Raw genomic sequence first — 18,934 nt, 5'->3', positions numbered from 1 at the left:
TGGCCTGCGGGCAGGGCGCTTTGCTCGCCCACCCGGCGACAGGAACCGGAGCCGACCGTGGGGGGGGACTGAGCCCCGGGGAGCCCGCTGGGGGACCTGCATGGCAGGGAACTTGCGGTAGGGAACAGACTTCGTCACAGAGAGCGGGGGCTACCCGAGGAGGGACATCAACTAGCACGAAGGGCGGGGAGGGGGGTTCCTCTCCCTTCCACACGGGCGGTGTTTGATTTGGAGCCGGCTTCTCCTCCGCTGCCCCACGGGGAGCAGGGGGACTGCAGCAGGACTGCAAGCTTTGTCCCACGGTGTGCAGACTCGTTAGAGGGGAGCACTGTACGTGGGTGTGCATGCGACTGTGTGTGTGTATATATGAACTCCGAAGTATCTCCAACTAGGTTATTCATTGTCCAGCTACAAACATTTTGAGTGACTGACTCTGGGCTGGGAGGAAGAGCTGAGTGCTAGAGAGAGGACGTAGATAGACGCTTAGTGCAGCTACTTCCCTGGCCTTTAAGGTACAACCAAGCGTACCACTCCGCTACCGCAGAGCTAGGAGCGGCAGCAGCGAGCCTCGGCGGCATCACCGCTTCCACTCTTTTTACTAAGGAGTACTCCCACCTGTTAGCCTGAAGAAGCGGCCCGCAGACTGGTGACTCGACTTCTTCAGGACAAATACCATTTCAAAGCTAATTCCTGAGCAGAGCCAGGAAATACTTTGCAGCCGTAAGGGCCTTGGTCCTGACACCCCTTTCAGCGCGAGTCTGACTTGATTCACACGGGTCCCGGCGCGGGCAGTACGTTTCAGAAAATGTCGGCAGCCGTTTCATTGCTTGCAGAATTCGTTTTTAACGGAGGAGGCAGAGAAACCATGAAAGCGACTTACACACCGTGTAAACAAACTGGACAAGAGGAGGGAAAAAATCTTTTTTTTTTTTTTGCTAACTTGTCCCTTTTAGTAACTGGAAGGGTCACTTGCAACTCTGCTGAGTACAAAAGGTGCAGACTTTGTCTCCGAATTGACGGAGTTCGAAATAAACAACACGTGCGATCACTAGATGGTATTTATAAGCCACATGTTTGTATTTCTAGACCAGGAGGGACCTGAACCCTTTTTTTTCTTTAGTAAAATAAGTATAGATGGGGCCTGATTCCAGCAGTGCAACGTGAGTGTAAAACTGCTACTAAATCAGAGCTGTCCACGTGCCCTGGCAATCGTGTTTTACATCCACTGTGCACAGGTGTCAGTGACTCCGGGGGCGAATGAGGCGCCTTGATTACAATTATTTCCCTGCTCCATTCTCCCCAGCTGCAGGGCGCATTTTCCCAGGCACCCTTCCCTTCTGCAGCATCAGTGCTTCCCTTAAGTGATATGATCATGCCACGGGGAGACATTTAAAACAAAATAAACAGAAATTAATTGTCCACTGCTCCACAGACAGACCCTCTCAGCCAAGTGAGCGAGAGCCCTGCTGAATCCAAAGGAGCCCCGCTGCCCGGGCACTCTAGGCGGAGGCCGCGGGAACTCTCTGCGGAAGGGGGTCTCCCCCTCTCCCATTCCATCTCAAAGGGATAAGGGGCCTTAGCGCACAGGCAGCGTTCACTTTTCTGTGGGCTCTCTCTGGCACTGGCACTCTATGATGCACTTGTTCCTCCTGAGAGGATTCTCCATGAGTCTGAAGCCACTGGCAGTAAAGACAACTCATCTTCCTTCCCGCCTCCATCGCAGTTGAGACTGCAACGGGTGCTTCCAAAAGTGGGGCTAGGATACCCTACTTGTTTTGGACCCAGTCCTCTTTCTAGTAACCAATGAGCGCTTTGCTATCGACGTCGATTTCTTGGAGTGGGGGAATTGCCTAGTTAAGAATGGTATGTATTCTGAGCCAGATCCGGTAGCCTTTACTCTGGCAAAAACGCCATTGACTTCTCTGGAGAGTTTTGCCTGTGTAAGAGTGGCTCTGCTCCGACAGCTTACACATGCCTCACTACAGCTGGCGCTTCCACCTCGAGGATGGTTATGATGAACGTGACCAACTAAAATCCTTTCCCCTAACCTCTGTCAGATTTCAGGAGAGAAAATTCTGTCTCTTGAATCCATTAGGTGAGGAAAGCGGGGCCTATTCTGCAATGGAGAAGGAGGATTCTCCTCTTGTAGTAGCCAGTTCAGATAGGAATTATTTTTGTGTGAAAAATATTACACAAACCCAAAAGATAGTTGTATACAGCTAAAAGGACACACAATAGACAGGTGAATTACGGTGTCTGGAGATTGTCGTTATAGTGAATGGGATTTTTTTTTGTGTGTGTGTAATTGTGAGTAGAAGAGTAGAATCGGGTCCCTGGCAGTTTTAAGGATTTATTTCCCGATTTAAACAGAAGACGAAAACTACTATTAAATTAAGGCGAAAGTTTTGTATATTTCACAGATGCACGAAAGGGGAACCTCGTTAGCTATTCGGAAATTCTGTGGCAGGTCACACAATCGTTTCACATAGTGTAGGAACGCAAATACCCAATTTCTTTCTAGCTAAAAGATAAAGCCCGCTTCCAATGTCTTGTCACATCTCCGTGATATTAAACGACATCGTTGTTTTACTTGTTAGGTTTTCTAATGAAAGAGTAACAAAGAAAGTTCTTTCTTGAAAGCCCACTATATATGTTCATGCAACAATCATACAAATTCCATTTAAGATGTTGCTACACATTGGTGAAAGTAATCGTTGTTTTATTTCTCAGGTAATGTAACTATTTTGAATAAGTGTGTGTAGAAAGGATACAAATACAAATAGCACAAAAGCTTAATTGGTAAGAGCAGCATGTTTTATTGTTATATATGTGTAAAGTTATATATGTGTAACAATCGATTATATCCTAGTGATAAGTATCACTCCCTAAACGGGCTTTTCGGGTCATGATAAGCTTGTTTAGACATATATGACATTATAGGTTAGTGATCCGAATTTCTTTAATACATCCTAGTGGTGGCAAGCTGCAAAATAGCGATATATAATGCAAGACAAAGGTTCAGTCCTGTACCCATTGAAATCAACGACAAAACTCCTATTGGTTTCAGTGATGTAGGATTAGGCCTTTAATATTGTGTCTGCTTATATGTGCAGAAAGCACCTCCAGATCAGGGAGGATACAAACAGCCGCTCGTGTGATTTTGTGGCTCTGAGAGACTGCAGCGGGGATGAGCAACAACCCGGTTCCTGCAGCTGGAATCTGCCTAGCTGCAAAGTAACCACCCAACGGAAAAGGCAGTTCTTTTGGAGCAAGACTTCCATCGGTTTCCACGATACATTTGCCTGAGTAACGATCGCAGGATAAATTGGCTCTGCTAAATAGGAAGAGATCAACAATCGCAGCCCTTTAGTTCCTCTACAAACTATCCTGCAGCAGCTACAAAAATGACCAGCTGTTCTGTGGGAAGAAGAAGAAAACGATTGCTTTTAATTCTGAACATATCATCGTGGACATAAGTAAAGAATACATTGTCAAACAATGAATTTTTTGCTGATCCGGGCTCTCGAAATAGGACATTTTATAATATTCCTATGGGTACCCCCCCAAACACACACGTGAGAAGAAATGAGTACATTTCACCTGTATCCATTCTTCTCTGGAGGTTGGGCTTGATGGCATTTGGGATGAATGGATTTGTACTGTAGATCTAAGCCGGATGTGTGTGGAGCAGATAGAAAACTCCTTCTGAAATAACAGAGTGAACAGGTTTCACACCAAGATGGGGGTAATCAACAGCAGCGACTTCACAGACTCGGGGAAAGGAAGTGGAATGATTCCTGGTAGCGCCACATTTTAAACAACCACAACGAAACCCTCGAGGTGTTTTTAGTTGCTGCTGAATGCAATAGCACCAGCTAGAGAGGAGTCGCCGAACCCAGGGTTGCTCAAAACGGCTTCCCATGTACCATACCCAAAGGCTCGGAGGAACGCAGGTGTAGCAGGTGTACGGGGCTGGATAGGAACCAGGCAGTTTTTGTTACAAGATCAGCCAAATGCAGCTCCGCAGAGTTTGCCCATATGTAAAGCCGTGCTTTTTGAACAGATTCCCGCGTGCAGGTGCTTTAAAAAGTTCCCCTCGCCCCCACACGCGTGATCAGAACCAGTGTACACCAGAAAGTATACAATATATTGTTGTACTGGGGAGGCAAAACTTTGGAGATTTGCTATTTGCCTCGCTCCGAATTAGGGACCAAATGAATACGTCTTGATCTAAAACCAAGAGACAAGCGGCCTTCTCGGTTATTTAGTATAGCCTGACCTCCTTATTGCCCTTGACCTCTCATTTCTGCTAGTCACGTTTCTAGAGATCAGAAGCAGAGCGGGGGAATGAATATTTTCTACTGGGGCAGTATATTAGTTGTCAGCTTTTAGAACCGTTTTGGCGGCTCGTCATCCTGCATTACTTGTCTGCGAAAAAACTCCCACGGATGCAAGTAAAGGCGCCTGCCAGATTTCAGGACCGTGCCCTGACTTGCCGGGCGCCTTTCCACCTTGGTTCTGGAGTTCGTTTTGCCCTAGGCCTCGTGGCAAAATGGAACAGATACAACATAAAAGAGACGTGGAAGTAGCTCCGCGTTTTCATCCTGCCACTCACGGGCGCCCTGGCGCCGGATCCCAAGAGCGCTGGAGGGACTGGCCGGCTTGGCAGGTCTGCATGGGCCGGGCTGTAGAAGGAATTGGTCGGGAGCGAGTGTCCTCTGTAAACAGCTCTGCTGCCTGATCCGTTGCGACGAGGGCGCCGCTGGCTAAAAACACCGTGATTGCAAACCAACGCGCCCCGCGCTGTGACAATTTTTGCTGTGCTCGGCCGGGTCTGATTTTCCAGGGACTCGATGCCCTGGGGTCTGGGATTTCCAAACTTTTTCTTCGCGCCTAGTGACTAGTAGGGAGGAGTCGACCTTGAAACAAAACAATCCCCCCCCCCCCTTCTCTGCACCCCCCTCGCGCGTTTAACCCAGACCAGGAACGTGGGAGGGAGCTGGCCAGGGGAAGCAGAGCGAGCTCTCTGACTTGCCCACATAAAAGGACATCAAAAGGCGCGGCAGGAGCTCCCAGCCCCTTTCAGCACCGCAGTCCCTGGACAGGGCAGGGCGCTGGGCAGCGCTGTACAGGCAGCGCCGCACAGGCAGCGCCGCCCGCCCCGGCTTTGCTCCGCGCCTTGGCCGAGCAGGGGCTGCCCCGCGCTGTGCATCTCCTTTGCAATTCCTGGCCTGTTCATTCCTCCTCCCCTTTTCAGACTCCTGCGGCGTGCCGGAGCAGGGGCAGCTCCCCGCGAGTCTATGGTGAACATGTCCAAGGGCCCGCTGGACCCCTTCGAAGACTCGGACTGCGTGTGCTCCTACGGGATGAAGTTAACCTGGGATATCAATGATCCCAAACTGCCCCAGGTATGAGGGAGAGAAGGGTGGTCGCTGCTGTGGGTTTGGGCTTTGATCTCTCAAGGCAATGCTCTAGCCAGCCCAGGATGAATGAAGGAGCAGATTGGGACCATGGCCGGGACCCCAGCTGAACAGCCTGCTAGTATTTGTGTATGAAGAAGTCAAGCACTTCTTTAAAACCGACAAGGACATGCTTCAGACCTGCACAGCCTGCTACCCTAGCTGCTTCGGGGCATTTAGAAGTCCCATATACAGGAGACATAGATTCTAGAGTACAGGTTTAAACAGAGCTGCTTTAAACCGCAGAGCTTATCTTACACTGGCAAGTTATATCGGCGAGGTTAAGTGGACAAAGGAATCGTAATGTAGACAACCAGGAATCTGAAGCTGGGAACGCAAGAAACCAGAATTGTTCTTCTGATGCGTGTTTTGCTCTATGGGTTTTATTCTTTGTGGTTTCTGAAATATGTCACCAACCCCCCCCCCCCCCCCCCGATCTCAGAGTGATCACTATATTTTAATTCTGTTTCTAACAAGAAATTACACCTGCCTTGTTTCTTTTAAGAGAGATAGATTGTGTATGTTTGGATAGTTTTCTGTCTGAGGATAACATTGTATATTGGTTTATCAGGCTACTTTACTTACCACTGGTATAAACTGAGAAAGACAAGGTGGGTGGGGTAATATCTTTTATTGGACCAACTTCAATTGGTGAGAGTGTCATGATGGCCAGCTACACGGAGCTCTTCTTCAGGCCTGGGAAAGGTACTCTGAAGTGTCACAGCTAAATACAAGGTGGGGCAGATTGTTAAGCATGAGGATATAAACTGGTGATTTGTTGAGCATGATGGGTAGGGGATCGCACAGTCATACTTTAATCCTTCTTCATAATTATATTCAGCTACTTTCATTTCATTGGACATATAGATATATATTTAAGTGCTTAGAAAACATTTATGAATGCCATAGAAACCCCCCTTCCGCCTTAAAATGAGTTTAAAATTAGCTATTACTATAGGTCCAGTAGCGAAGTGGTTCTCAATGGTTTCCAGACTACTGTTGCAACAGAAGCGAAGTTCCAGGACCCTCCTCCCATGTACTTATAAAGAAAGGGAGGCTGGTCTCGACCTCCCTGAAACCTGTTTTTGACACACACACCTCTGTGATTGCGACCCTAAGTATGAGAACTCAGGAAATAGGGGATGAAGCTGGAAGAAGAGATTCCCTGATTTTATCTACCCAATATCCCCTTTAGCCTCACAAAACTTTCAGTCTTGATGGATTCTATAGAATATAGAGTAGGCTTTGTTATATGATTCAAAAACAAATCGTTTGGAGAATATTTTCTACCGTGGAAGAATTCTGCAGTATGCTGGGCCTGATCCTGCAAAAGGGTATTCACACAAAGAGTCCCGTTGAGATCAATGAGACTACTCATATGACATTGACTTTACGGGGATTCCATACATGAGTAAAGTTATTTCTGTGCATATCTTTTTGCAGTTTCAGGACGTCAGTGTCTGAGCTATAAGCACCCAGTGAGAGTTTAAAACCATTAATTTGCATTGTTATAAAAGACAAGGTGTACATTCCTGGCTTCATTCAAATCAATGGCAAAACTCCTATCAATTGCAATGGTGCCAGGATTTCACCCAATGTGTTGCTCAATGGAATAGTGGGATTATGAAGAAGAATTTTAAGGCTTTCCATATTGATGTAGTAGGTTTACCTGAAATTAGGGAATTGATTCTTGTGATAAAAATATCTTCGCTGATGGACTTTATGATATAAAATAAGTTAAAACCTTGTCTCCAAATCCTTAAATTTTCAGAAAACACCTTGCTTGACTCTTTAATTATGGAGGCAATCTGAAATTGTAAAAGGCACTTCAGTCTAAAATGGGGGAAAATCATATATTCCTGAACATGACTAAAGCAAAAAAATAAGGGAAAAATAATCAATTTAAGTGCTTAGTTTATCTTTTTTAAAATTACAGTTTCATTATAGCCTCCTAAAAAGTTGTATGTTATGATTAATGAGAAAATATATTATATTTGAAAATGGAAGTGTTTGATAGAGACAAGATAGGTGAGGTAATATCTTTTATTGGACCAACTTCTGTTGGTGGAAAATACCAACTTTCCAGCTGCACAGAGTTCTTCTTCAGATTCTGGGAAAGAAGCAGAGGATCTGAGATGAATATCTTGATGTCCATCATTGCTTATAGAATAATTAGTAATAAAAAGTTGGACTGGACAGATCATGATTTGAACAGCTCTGGATTAATTATTGAATTATTTTTTCCTTTTTAAAGCTTAGCTGCTTTTGACATCTTTTTGTTAGCAGATGTGTCTATCATTATTCAAATAATTTATGTTTTACCAGTTTGTTGAATTGTCTAGCTGTTTAATAGATTTTAATATTTAATAAATCATTCAGAATTTTTGTTTTTCAAAAGGGTTTAGCCCAAAAAGCTTGTTTCTTTTAAAATGTATTTTTCTAGTCCCTAAAGCTTGTCATTTGATCATTTGGGCTCCAATCCTGCAAACACTCATGGACAAGCTTAATTTCATGCACATGTATAGTCCAGTTGAGTACACTGGGATCACTCACAGGCATAACATTAAGCAAATGATTATGTTTTGCAGAATCAGGATTTTAGTTTTCTTTACTAAAGATATAACAAAGAAAATGGTTTAAAAAATCTCTGCCATTCTATCATTTTTTCTAATAATTACATTTTGGTAGGCAACTCTTTGAAATCAAGTCTTAATATCCCAATTTCAAAACATGCTTCTTTTCAATTATATCATGTATATTCACAGATATATGTGATTTATAATTATAATCAATTAACATGGTTTTGGTGGAAGGTCTATTCAAGCCTTATTAGATATATTTTAAGAAATAGTGGAAGCACCAAAACTTTTACTCAGAGTATTTCTGGCTTTTTATTAATCGATAAATCTCATGTCCTGCAATGGGTACAGCATAAGTGAGAGCTGGATTCTATTTGTCGTTGGCCATCAGATACTAAACCATTTAGTAAGTTCCTGTTAGAGGCCAATCACTTACAAATGTGTAACCTGAAGACAGTTGTATCACAAAGGTGTCACTGACCACAGACAGTTTTATTATGGGTGATGATGGACAAGATGGAAGAAGTCCAGTTTGATTCTCACAACCCAGATTGAGATGATGGGGCTGACAGGTTTTTTTTTGTTTGTTTGTTTAATTCTTTTTTATTTGTATATTGAGCATACATGATATGGAGCTATTGAGAGGTAATAGCCATGGAACCCGACAATGTGATTTTTTAGAGTTATGAGCTGCACTTTAAGGACAGTATTATTTTCTTTTGTTCTTCTAAGTTTACTGCTCTTTAACTTCATCAGGTAACTTCTGATTCTCCTGCTATGTATAATGAGACAGGATAAAAAGGACAGGCTGAGTAGTTTTCACCATGCTGAGATGCTCTGTTAATACTTTCTCATTTTTTCTCACTGCTCTCCACCTCCCCCTTCCTTCCTATTGTTGCCCCTCTCCCTTGACCCACTATGGTGCAGGAGCCCAAGCACTTTGATGACTTCCAGGAATGGCCCGATGGCTATGTGCGATTTATCTACCGTGTCGAGGAAAAGAACGCCCAGCGGCATCTCAGTGGCTGGGCTATGCGCAACACTAACAACCACAACTGCCAGATCCTCAAGAAGTCCTGCCTTGGAGTGGTGGTTTGTGCCCAGAACTGCACACTGCTGGATGGTACCAGGCTGCAGCTCCGACCTGCTATCTGTGACAAGGCCCGCCAGAAGCAACAAAGTGAGAGAAGTTTGAGGGGCGGGACTCCAAAGGCTGAAACATTATTTTCAGTTGGTCCTGATTTCAGACCCAAAGGAACCTAATTCCCACACAGAGACAGAGCTGACTTTTTCTGCTCTTATTATTAGTGGCAAAGAGGGTGTAAATTAATAGTTCCAAATTTCAAAAACTTATGTGTCTGGTAGATAATCCAGTAGCAATGGGCCTACATAATGGAATCAGATTTAGGTCTAAACATCTCTGAAGTGTAGAGTGTCTGTATCAAATATTCATCTCTAGTCCATGTATAGTATATAATTCAGCTATGCTTCTTAGTGTACCTTATATTGTTTGAGTATTATACTCTGATCTGGAGTTTAATTGAAGGACCAATTATAGAGTGGTTGAATCTGAGGGTGTTCTGAGCTGATTTCTCCATTTCAACTACGTTCTTCAGTGGTGGTCTTATCTGATTTTGCAGAGAAAGCCTGTCCAAACTGTAACTCAGCCCTAGAGTTACTTCCTTGTCGGGGACACAGTGGCTACCCAGTAACTAACTTTTGGAGGCTTGATGGCAAGGCAATATTTTTCCAGGTAAGATACAAATACTCCTTAAACTTATCTCCCTTCTTATTATTCCTATGGATTTATACAAACTCATTGCATACAATTACAAGCATAAGGCTTGTTTTTACCTTCACATATTTCTTACAATAGAATTTCATCAAAGGCCTAAGGCTATAGTCCTTGTACAGATAAGACTCCCAGCCCCTTTCCATGGTCTGAGTCCCATATTCCTTAAAAAAACTCTCCTGCTGAATTTCTTGCATAAAGTGTATAGAATCAAATAAAATGGGAGTTTGGCCTGCACAAGGGCTGTATAACCAGAGTTTAAATATGTATATTGGCTAGATTTTATCCTGTTAAAAGAACTGTCATTTAATTATCATTCGATGAATTCACTGTGTAGGAATTAACATCAGAGGTCTGTGCTTAATATTTAATTTTTACTGAAATAAGAAGAAAGTGAAGGGAAAGATTGGATGCAGTTGGACACTGGATAAATGTGATTACTCTGATCATGTTCCCTACATTTCTATGTGTTCCAAAATATTCCCATTTTACTGTTCAAATGTTACTTCACTGAAGTGCAGAAACTGAAATGTGTATTTCTTTAGCAAAACGGTCACAGATTACAAACAACAATTTTACTCTTTCTATTTAACAAAGGGAGATTTTTATAAGCTATTTTAGTTCATTACTTTGGTTATAAGAAGAATTCTAACACAACAGCAAAATGCACAGTGCCTACTAAGATAGGGGAAATTGCCATATTTAATATGAAAACAAATGTATGAACAATTTTCATAAAATAAAGAGATCAGCACAATATTAGAGATGTCAAATGTCTGTACAACTTACATAAGGTAACACCTTTTACACATACTCTTGCCTTTGAAAAAACATGCAGCTACCACTGACACCCCAGTCCTGCGAACATTATTCCTATACTTAACTTTACCCTTGTGAGTAGTGCTTTGAAGCTAATGGGACTATGCTTGTGATTAAAATTAAGCATGAACGTAACTGTTTGCAAGACTTGGCCTAAATCTAACAGGACTGCTTCATTGAAGCTCATTAGTGCTTGTCACTTTTAAAAACTTAAATAGCCTGAGTAGCATTTAGATTAAAAATCCATATTTAATATGAACATTCATAATTTAAATAGTAACATGACAGTATCCTATAGCAGCTTTTATCATTTCAGCATGTGAGGTCTCTTTCTTCACTGATAGGCTCATATTAGGATAGTGATCATCTGGATGGGTTTCTACAATTTTTTTTTAAACAAGTTAAAACCCCATTCCTGGAAACATTTAAGCATGTAAATAGTCTCAGTGACTTCAAAGAGGATCAGGATCTAAAACTGAGACAAGTCACAAATATAGAAAGGTAGAGAGATGACCATTTTAGGCAGAACCATAATCTGTTTAACAGAAGAGCAACTCTGGATGTCCTTCCACGGAATGCATTTCAGTTCTGTCTGAGAAGAGTTGTTTTTAAAGAAAGAAATATTTGTCAGCAAGTATAGTGCAAGCTCTTTAAAGCCAATGTATGCCGTTTTAATGGTGGTTATTATGAATCAGAACTAAAATTCTGAATGGCAGAATTCTTAATCTTTCCTTCCAGATCCTCCGAGTTACTCCTGAGTTCTATGGCTGTGGTCAACATCTGTATTCTCTGTGTTATCTTTGGGGTCATATTTGACTGCTCCCTCCCTTTTCCTGCTCACTCATGTCCAGATGCTAATCAACTCCTGTTGCTTAATTCTTCACAGCATCACTAATCTTTAACCTCTCCTCTGCATTCCGATGGCTAAATTACTGGCCCATACTAAGGTCATCTCACACCCTGCACTGCAATCTTCTCTCCAGTCTCCTTGTTACTAACCTCACTCCATTTTCAATCCATCCATAATGGTGTTACCAAAATCATTAATCTTCCATATCACTACAATCATGTCACCTTCTCCTAAGGCCTGGTCTACACTGCTGCTGGTGGCAAACTGTCGCTTGCGTGTCTCCCATCAACTTACTGACATTGCTGTACCACAGCGTCTTCACTGAGCTGCGTCGATGGGAGACACCCTTTGGTCGATGCAGTCTTACTCCTTTCGGGGCAGGGGGGAAGATTAATGGCATCGACCAGAGAGCACTTTGAGAATCAATTGAGCAGATCTCCACGGCTCACTCGATTGATCCCGCTGCATTGATCCCCAAAGAGTGTAGACACAGTGTCATTTCTCTGGCTCTCCATGGTGCTGCACAAGAAGTACAAGCTTCACAGCTTTGTTATTAAGTCTCTTCATCGCATCTACATCTCTGAGCTGGTCTCCTTTTGTATTCCATATCAGTCACCCCTCAGCCCCTTTTGCCCATAATGCCAGCCTTGATACTCTCTCTGCCTCCTTCTACCACAAATATTTCCATGCTTTCCGCTGTACAGCCATTTTTTCTTGGAAGGTTCTTTCAAAATCTATTCTTAAATCTCCATCTGCACCTCACTACTAAAAACTCATTTATACAGCATTGATTAAAATAATTCTTTACCCTGTAGTGTGAAAATGGACATGTATCCACACAAAACATTTAAACTGTGGAACCATCTGTCTGCTTACCTGAGTAACCATGTCATCAGATCTCCATAACACATGTTCCCCTGTCTCTCTCCCCTTCCTGGTGTATGTTACACTTGTCCAATAAGTTCATCATTTAGATCGCTAGCTGTTTGAGCAGGCACTTTTCTTCTATCTTTTCTGTGAAACACTGAGCATTCTCGTGCGTGTTATAAAATAATAAATGATAACCATAAGCTTTAGTTACTGCCTTATTAATGACTTTAGATAAGCAAATTATTAATGTGTTAACCCTACTGAAGGCCAAAGGAGTCCATGACCACCCTAGACCAGAGAGTAAATCGGAGACAGAGGCAAGAAGAAGCGCCATTAAGAAACAAGTGTCCTCTTCTCATCTTTCCCAGAAAAAGAGGCTTCTAGAATCAGAGGTAACTCTAGATCTGCGTTTTCATTACAAAGATGGTGTTATTGTGTAGCGGTGTAGCAAATCCTTGCAAGACACTGCAGCTGCTTGCTTTGCTCCTATCTGGGAGGGGGTTGTTAAAGCAGTACAGAGGTTGTTAAAGCTGCAGTGAGCAATAAGGCAAGTAAGCATATAGAGCAGTGGGTGCATGTGGGCAATATTTATTTCCAGATATCAAAAAGCTGTTTTCATATTATTTTCAGACAAGAAGGCATCATGACAACAATGGTCATTTCAACAATATTCATCATTTGTCATGCATGGAAGGCCCAGAAAAATTCAGTATCTTTACAGACACCAGCTTCCCAATTCCAGCTCAGTCTAACCCTGCATTTCAAAATACAGATCCTTATAAAGCTACTTATGACTCAGCCAGCTTCCAAGGGGACACGGTGTCACCATTCCAAAAGTGTCCTAACCCAAGAATCTTTCTACCTAGGCCAGGCGGCTATGAATTCGGAGTTCCTAGTTACATAAGTTCTAGCTCATATCCAACATTTTACAAAGATTTGACAAATACCCCAGTGGATACAGACCCCCTTAATTTGACTGGACCACAGTATAATGGTAATTCATTGAATGCCCATGATAAGAATTTTGATAGTAGACATCATGGGCTGAAAATTTTGGGGAAAAATGGTTATGGAGATAGGAGTGACTATGGACCGATTCAAGCAAACACTAATCCCCCTTATTACAGTGGGGAGTATCCTTGCAGGTATGGTAGCAATCTCTCTCCAGCTGCCCCAGCTTTACAAACTGTTATAACTACTACTACTAAAGTATCCTACCAGGCCTACAAGCCCTCTGTGGTGAAGCACTGTGACAACACGTGTGATATAAAAAATCCTCATAACTGTGCCCGGACAGCAGAAAACATCTCAGGAACTGTTCATCCTGAGATAAAGATTCAAGAAGACTGTGGCATAGTCAAAGCAGCATTGCTTTACCAGCACAATCCAGTTGCCACAAAGTTGGAACAAGTGGAGACTGTGGATACATACCAATATGGGCCAGATCCAGGAAACAGTTACTCCGAGCATGAAGGACAGTCATTCAGATTTGAGAGTGGTGAATACTAAAGGCCATGTATTTTAATACTAAACCCTGGTGATTGGGAATTAGGGAGACCAGATAGCAAGTGTAAAAAATCAAGGATATAGTTGCATATATATGACAAAGCTATTGGGACAGTCCTGATAATTTCAAGACATCTGGTCACCCTATTGGGAGATTGAAGAATGGCGAGCAAACAGTACATTAGGACAAAATTTACTTTTTTGTGACATGTGCCTTAGTGGAGATCTGTTCACTGTCTCAGGTCTCGTCTATGCCCAAAAGTTCAAATCAGTCCCTTCTAATCCCTGGTGTGATTGTGGGACCTAGTTCAAAATATTACCCAACACTGAGCTGAGACAGGGATTTAATTAGCCCCCCCTTCATAACAGCTGCCAAAAATATCAAGCCTGGAGGGAGGGCTTTTCATCTGTGACTAATAATCAGCAGTAAAAGTGGAGACTGGATTTATGAGGCTGAAGACGACAGCCAGCTGGTGAGAGGAGAGACAATAATAAGGTGGATTCCTCAAAGAAGAAGAGAATCTTTCGGCAATATATTTGCCCTGAAGTAAGGGAAAAGCCTAGCAATGTATTGTCTGTTCCTCTTTGCTTCCTTGTTTCAAGCCTACAGGCTGTCCAGTCCTCCACCAGAAAAGGAAGACCTAGATATGGACTAGATCAGTGGGTTTCAAACTGTGGTCCGTAGATCCTGGGGATCCGGAGACTATGTCTAAGGGGTCACCGAAAGGTTGTTGTTACCATAGAACAGTGGTTTTCAACCTGTGGTCCACGGACACATAGGGGTCTGCAGACAATGTCTAAGATTTCCAAAGGGATCCACACCTCCATTCAAAATTTATTAGAGGTCCACCAATGCAAAAAGGTTGAAACCACTGGTTTAGATGACTTCTGGGACTGACCCCAGTCAATACCTGGCTTGGTACCAATAAGGCTTATAGGTGGTTTTTCCAACAACACCCACAGATGCGTCTTTCTTCTTGACTCCAGCTGTGACCAGTTGGCACTCGACTGATGTGACACTTGCACATTGAGTTTTATAAAAAACATTTACAATGTGCCTCATCCCTGTTTAAACTAGCTAGGGAAACTGACCACATCTTCATGACCTTCAGGCATTATAATAACCACTCAGTATAGATAAAAACAAAGCTCCACCTGGTACAAAATGCAGCAGCCCACCTGTTTAGCAACACCAATCACCATGAACATATCACTCTTGAGCTCCATTCTCTGCCCTGGCTCCCCATTAAAGAGAGAGCCTTATAAAGGTCTCTTTCCTCCAGGGGACTTCTCCTAGCTACCTAAGAGATCTCCTCTCCCTTTGCCACCATAATCTCCCATGACAACTATGTTCTACTGGAAAAATGAAATAAGTCAACCAATGGGGGGAGGTTTGTGAGTGCAGGGGACAGAACTTTCACAGGAGCTAGAGCTAAATAAAGGACACACAGAGACACAAACCCCCAAATCCTATCAACTAAATAAGCTATTTCTCCTATAGGCTGGGAAGAAAAACAAAGAGAAAGTGTTGCTGTTATTTCTATTCTTAAATACTAGAAAGCACTCAGATACTTGGTGATGGAGGCTATATAAATAATTAGAAAGAAGTTAAAAAAAAATAACAAGGACTCCGTATGAACATGGTTTGTTCTAACACAGTTTGAAATCTAGTATGGACAGCTCATTTCTTTGTGTTAGTTACCAAGGCCCCGATGCACAAAGGCATGTAGGATCCTAAACCCCAGACTTAGGCACCCACGTCTCAGGTGTAGACTCCACTGAGGTCCACAAAAGTGCTGCCAAACCCTGTAGGTGACTAAACTCGCTTGGGAGCCTAAGGTTTCAGGGTAAAAATTCCATCAGCACCTAAGTTACTGCCTCTGAGCATGTGTACTGCTGCCTCCCTCTAGGGGTCTGGGTGCCTAAGCCTCACTGTGATTCACAACCTGGGTCAAAACAGGCATTACACTGCCTAAGTTGCATGCAGGGCCTGAACCAGTGGGTGTGCTCCAAGGCTGCCTACCAGACTGGGTCTCATTCAAAATTTGGTAGCCTGGGCTTCCTCCACCCTGCCTCTAGGGCCCAAACACCTCCCACACAAGCCCTCTGGTTGAGGGGACCCAGGTTTCTCCCTCTTCCCCTGCTCCCTATATGTGGGGCCAGGTTGCCTCTCACCTTTGGACAGACATGCGCCTCACACCTCTGCTCTTGTGCAAGGGGCTTGGACTCCCTCTGGAAGGGGGTGTGCGTGTGCTGTACTTCCAGCTCTCCTTCCACTCCAAGCGAAGACTGCCTCCAAAGACTGTTTTGGGGTGGGGCAGGAAGATGTTCTGCCTGAGGCAGTGGTCCCTTTTGCCCCCAGGAACCTCTCATAAAGGGAGGTAGGCTTTTCTCTCTTTTGTGGGGCAGTCTCACCCACCCTCCTGCAATGTCTCTTTGGGGGAGTGGGATCTAGGCTGCCACCCACCTATCATCTCCACCACCACACCCTTTCACCAGTGTCCCTGGCCCCTACCAAACCCCACCAGGCTTCTCCCCTTCAGCTCCTGTTTTTTCCCTTTGCTCCTATCACAGTTTCCCTTTTCCTGCCCATGTGTCTGTTTGGAGGGGGACTTAGGTTTTCCCCTTCCTACACTGTCTAGGAAGGAGAACACAGGGAAGAAACACTGCCAGGCCTCCTGTACAGGGAAATGTGTAGCTAATTATTAGGGTACACTATTGTTTTGCATGAAACTGACTTATTACTAATGAATGCAAGAAGTGTTGTGCGCAATATACGGAAATGGCGATGTTTACCTTACCTGATCTGTAGTACTAGACCAAATAAAAAACATACTGGTGACAGTTGCTTTCATTCTCCTCTTTACCTGCTCTCACATATGAATGTCAGGGACAAAATATCTGCACATCAACTCTTTGGATCAAAGGACAGATAAAACACACTCCCACACAAAGTCTTCTTTGAAAAAGATACCGCATAAGGACAATTGCTGCCCCTACAAGAGAAAGCTAAAATCAAGTGTCCACGTGTTTGTTTATATGTTTGCAGGAACAGCTTTAAAAGAATCTCTTTTGAGCAAAGCAGCATCCGGCAGGGAGAAATGCTCCCCTTCAGCCCTTATAAGCAGCTCCCTTTCCATTAATCATTCCATTAATGCTTGGTTTCTGGTCCTGCCTCAAACAGATGAGCTGACTGCCACAACAGCCCACATTGTGTTTTATGTTGTACATCTTTGTCTAGCAAATTCCAGTTATTTTGACAAGGCCTCAGAAAGCAGTAGCTTTCAAACCTCAGTCATCTGTGGCTCCAGTATGAGGGAGTAAAAGTGCCACCTGTCCACATATCAAGGCTTCCCTTTAAACAAAACAGGACATGCTTTACTTTTAAATGGATCCCACCCAAAAATGTCAGCCTAACTGTTTAAAAATATGGTGCTCAGCTGCCACAAATCAGCTGAGTTCTCTTTCAGCCTAAGGTTTTGGTCTAACCCCAAGAGATAGCTCTATGATGTTTTCAGACACATGTTCTGATTATCCACAAACCACAGCAATATATGCACTAAACTGAATAGTGTGAACACTTGTACATTGTTTTGTGGCCCATCTAGTCTTACTGCTTACTGCTATCTTCAGTGGCAAAGGACTACATTGGTAAGACCAAAAAGAATGATGGTTTAGTGGTTAGTGTGATAGCCTCGGTCCTGAGAGGCCTGCTCCAATACAGATTTCTTATGTGACTTTAAGCAAGTCATTCAGCCTCTTCTACCTCTGTTTCCCCATTGTAAGATGGGGATAACAGTACTTCCCTACCTCACAGGTGTATTTGAAATACATTAAAGATTGGGAGGTGCTCAGATACTCTGGAAATAGAGACCCTGTAAGTACTGCATAGATGGATGTATGACTAAGACTAGAGTTGCCAACCTCCTAGTTGTGGGCTTAGATTTTTCTTTCAAGATGTAGGGACAAATTCTGCTCTCTGTACACAAGGGGAAACCAGAGGTACTCTGTGGAACTCAGTGGAGTAACAGAGCAAAATTTAGCTTGTATACCTTTTTTCCCCTCCATTCTTCTTAGGGGAAGCTGTAGAATACAATAGAAAGAAACACGTGTTTTGTGGGAAGCCACACTTAACAGAATGTGCAATGTTTTTCTTGGGATGCAGTAGAGTTTTCTAAAGGGCATATTGGCTTAAGGGATGGCCCACCACAAGTTTAACAACTCTTTTCCACAACCCAAAAGCCAAAGTATGCCTTTAGATGTATCTACATAGTTTGTTTAATATCAGTGGCAGCCATGCAAGAGAAGAATTTGGAACACTGTTTTTTGGCATGTCCTTCCCTAAAGGTGAGGATGGAAGACTAATCACTATAGTTAGATGGAAGATTAATGTCCCTCACCTATCTGCAGCAGAATAAATAAGAACACTGTATTGTTTTATATCTGATTAGCTGGATGTTCTGCCAGACTTCACCTCTGAGGAAAAGGCGGTAGGCACAGAATAGCTAACCTCGCATTGTACAGACATTAGAAGGCCCATCTCATCCATAATAGGCAATATTCTCCACAATGCTGGTCAAGTGGAAGTTAACAGAGTTTCTGTGGCCTCCTGAGACTCATTTTCTTACACTGGATGGACCCTTCACAAATAAGACTCATTTCAAACTCCAGATGTAAAGACAGGATAGTATTTTTGGAGGTGTGGGGTTGAAATAGAAGTGTTGAGCTCCTAAATAAAAATAAAGTCAGTGGGATCTGCACGTTATCAGCATCAGTTAGAAGCCTTAATATGGAGCTGGCATTAGGCACCCACAGATGTGCCTCCATTTTCCCAACTGTATAATAGGGTTGATACTTGCCTATTGTACAGAAGCACTGGGAGGATTGATTCATGGCTGTTTGTAAAGAGCTCAGTATTATGATTAGAATTGTTCAAAATGTTGCATGTGTTACAACCTGACATCTCAAAGAGAAATGCAGAAATCCAAATTCTTGACTGAAATCAGTGGGCCTGCATGGGTGTAAGTCAGTACAGCACAGAATTTATCTCAGGTGGTGC

General features: G+C 43.2%; 1 protein-coding gene across 1 annotated transcript; it reads left to right on the top strand.

Moving 5' to 3' along the window:
• Positions 1-7: 7 nt before the first annotated feature.
• Positions 8-13,878, top strand: GCM2 (glial cells missing transcription factor 2). The gene is made up of 6 exons (XM_067568421.1): positions 8-117; positions 5,258-5,408; positions 8,966-9,218; positions 9,679-9,791; positions 12,636-12,761; positions 13,000-13,878. The coding sequence occupies exons 1-6, from the start codon at positions 101-103 to the stop codon at positions 13,876-13,878; spliced, it is 1,539 nt and encodes a 512-aa protein (XP_067424522.1). The 5' UTR covers positions 8-100.
• The last annotated feature ends 5,056 nt before the right edge of the window (positions 13,879-18,934 follow it).

Source organism: Emydura macquarii, unplaced genomic scaffold, assembly GCF_026122565.2.
Source record: "Emydura macquarii macquarii isolate MOO-44397 ecotype Brisbane River unplaced genomic scaffold, CSIRO-AGI_Emac_v2 contig_2890, whole genome shotgun sequence".
NCBI classification, from domain to species: Eukaryota; Metazoa; Chordata; order Testudines; family Chelidae; genus Emydura; species Emydura macquarii.
This window is presented reverse-complemented; position numbering and strand designations above follow the sequence as displayed.

Bases quoted from the DNA above. Each gene is read 5' to 3' on its own strand.
- GCM2 (XM_067568421.1), top strand. The intron at 5,409-8,965 runs GTATGAGGGAGA...ACTATGGTGCAG, and splicing joins ATGATCCCAAACTGCCCCAG to GAGCCCAAGCACTTTGATGA. The intron at 9,219-9,678 runs GTGAGAGAAGTT...CTGATTTTGCAG, and splicing joins GGCCCGCCAGAAGCAACAAA to AGAAAGCCTGTCCAAACTGT.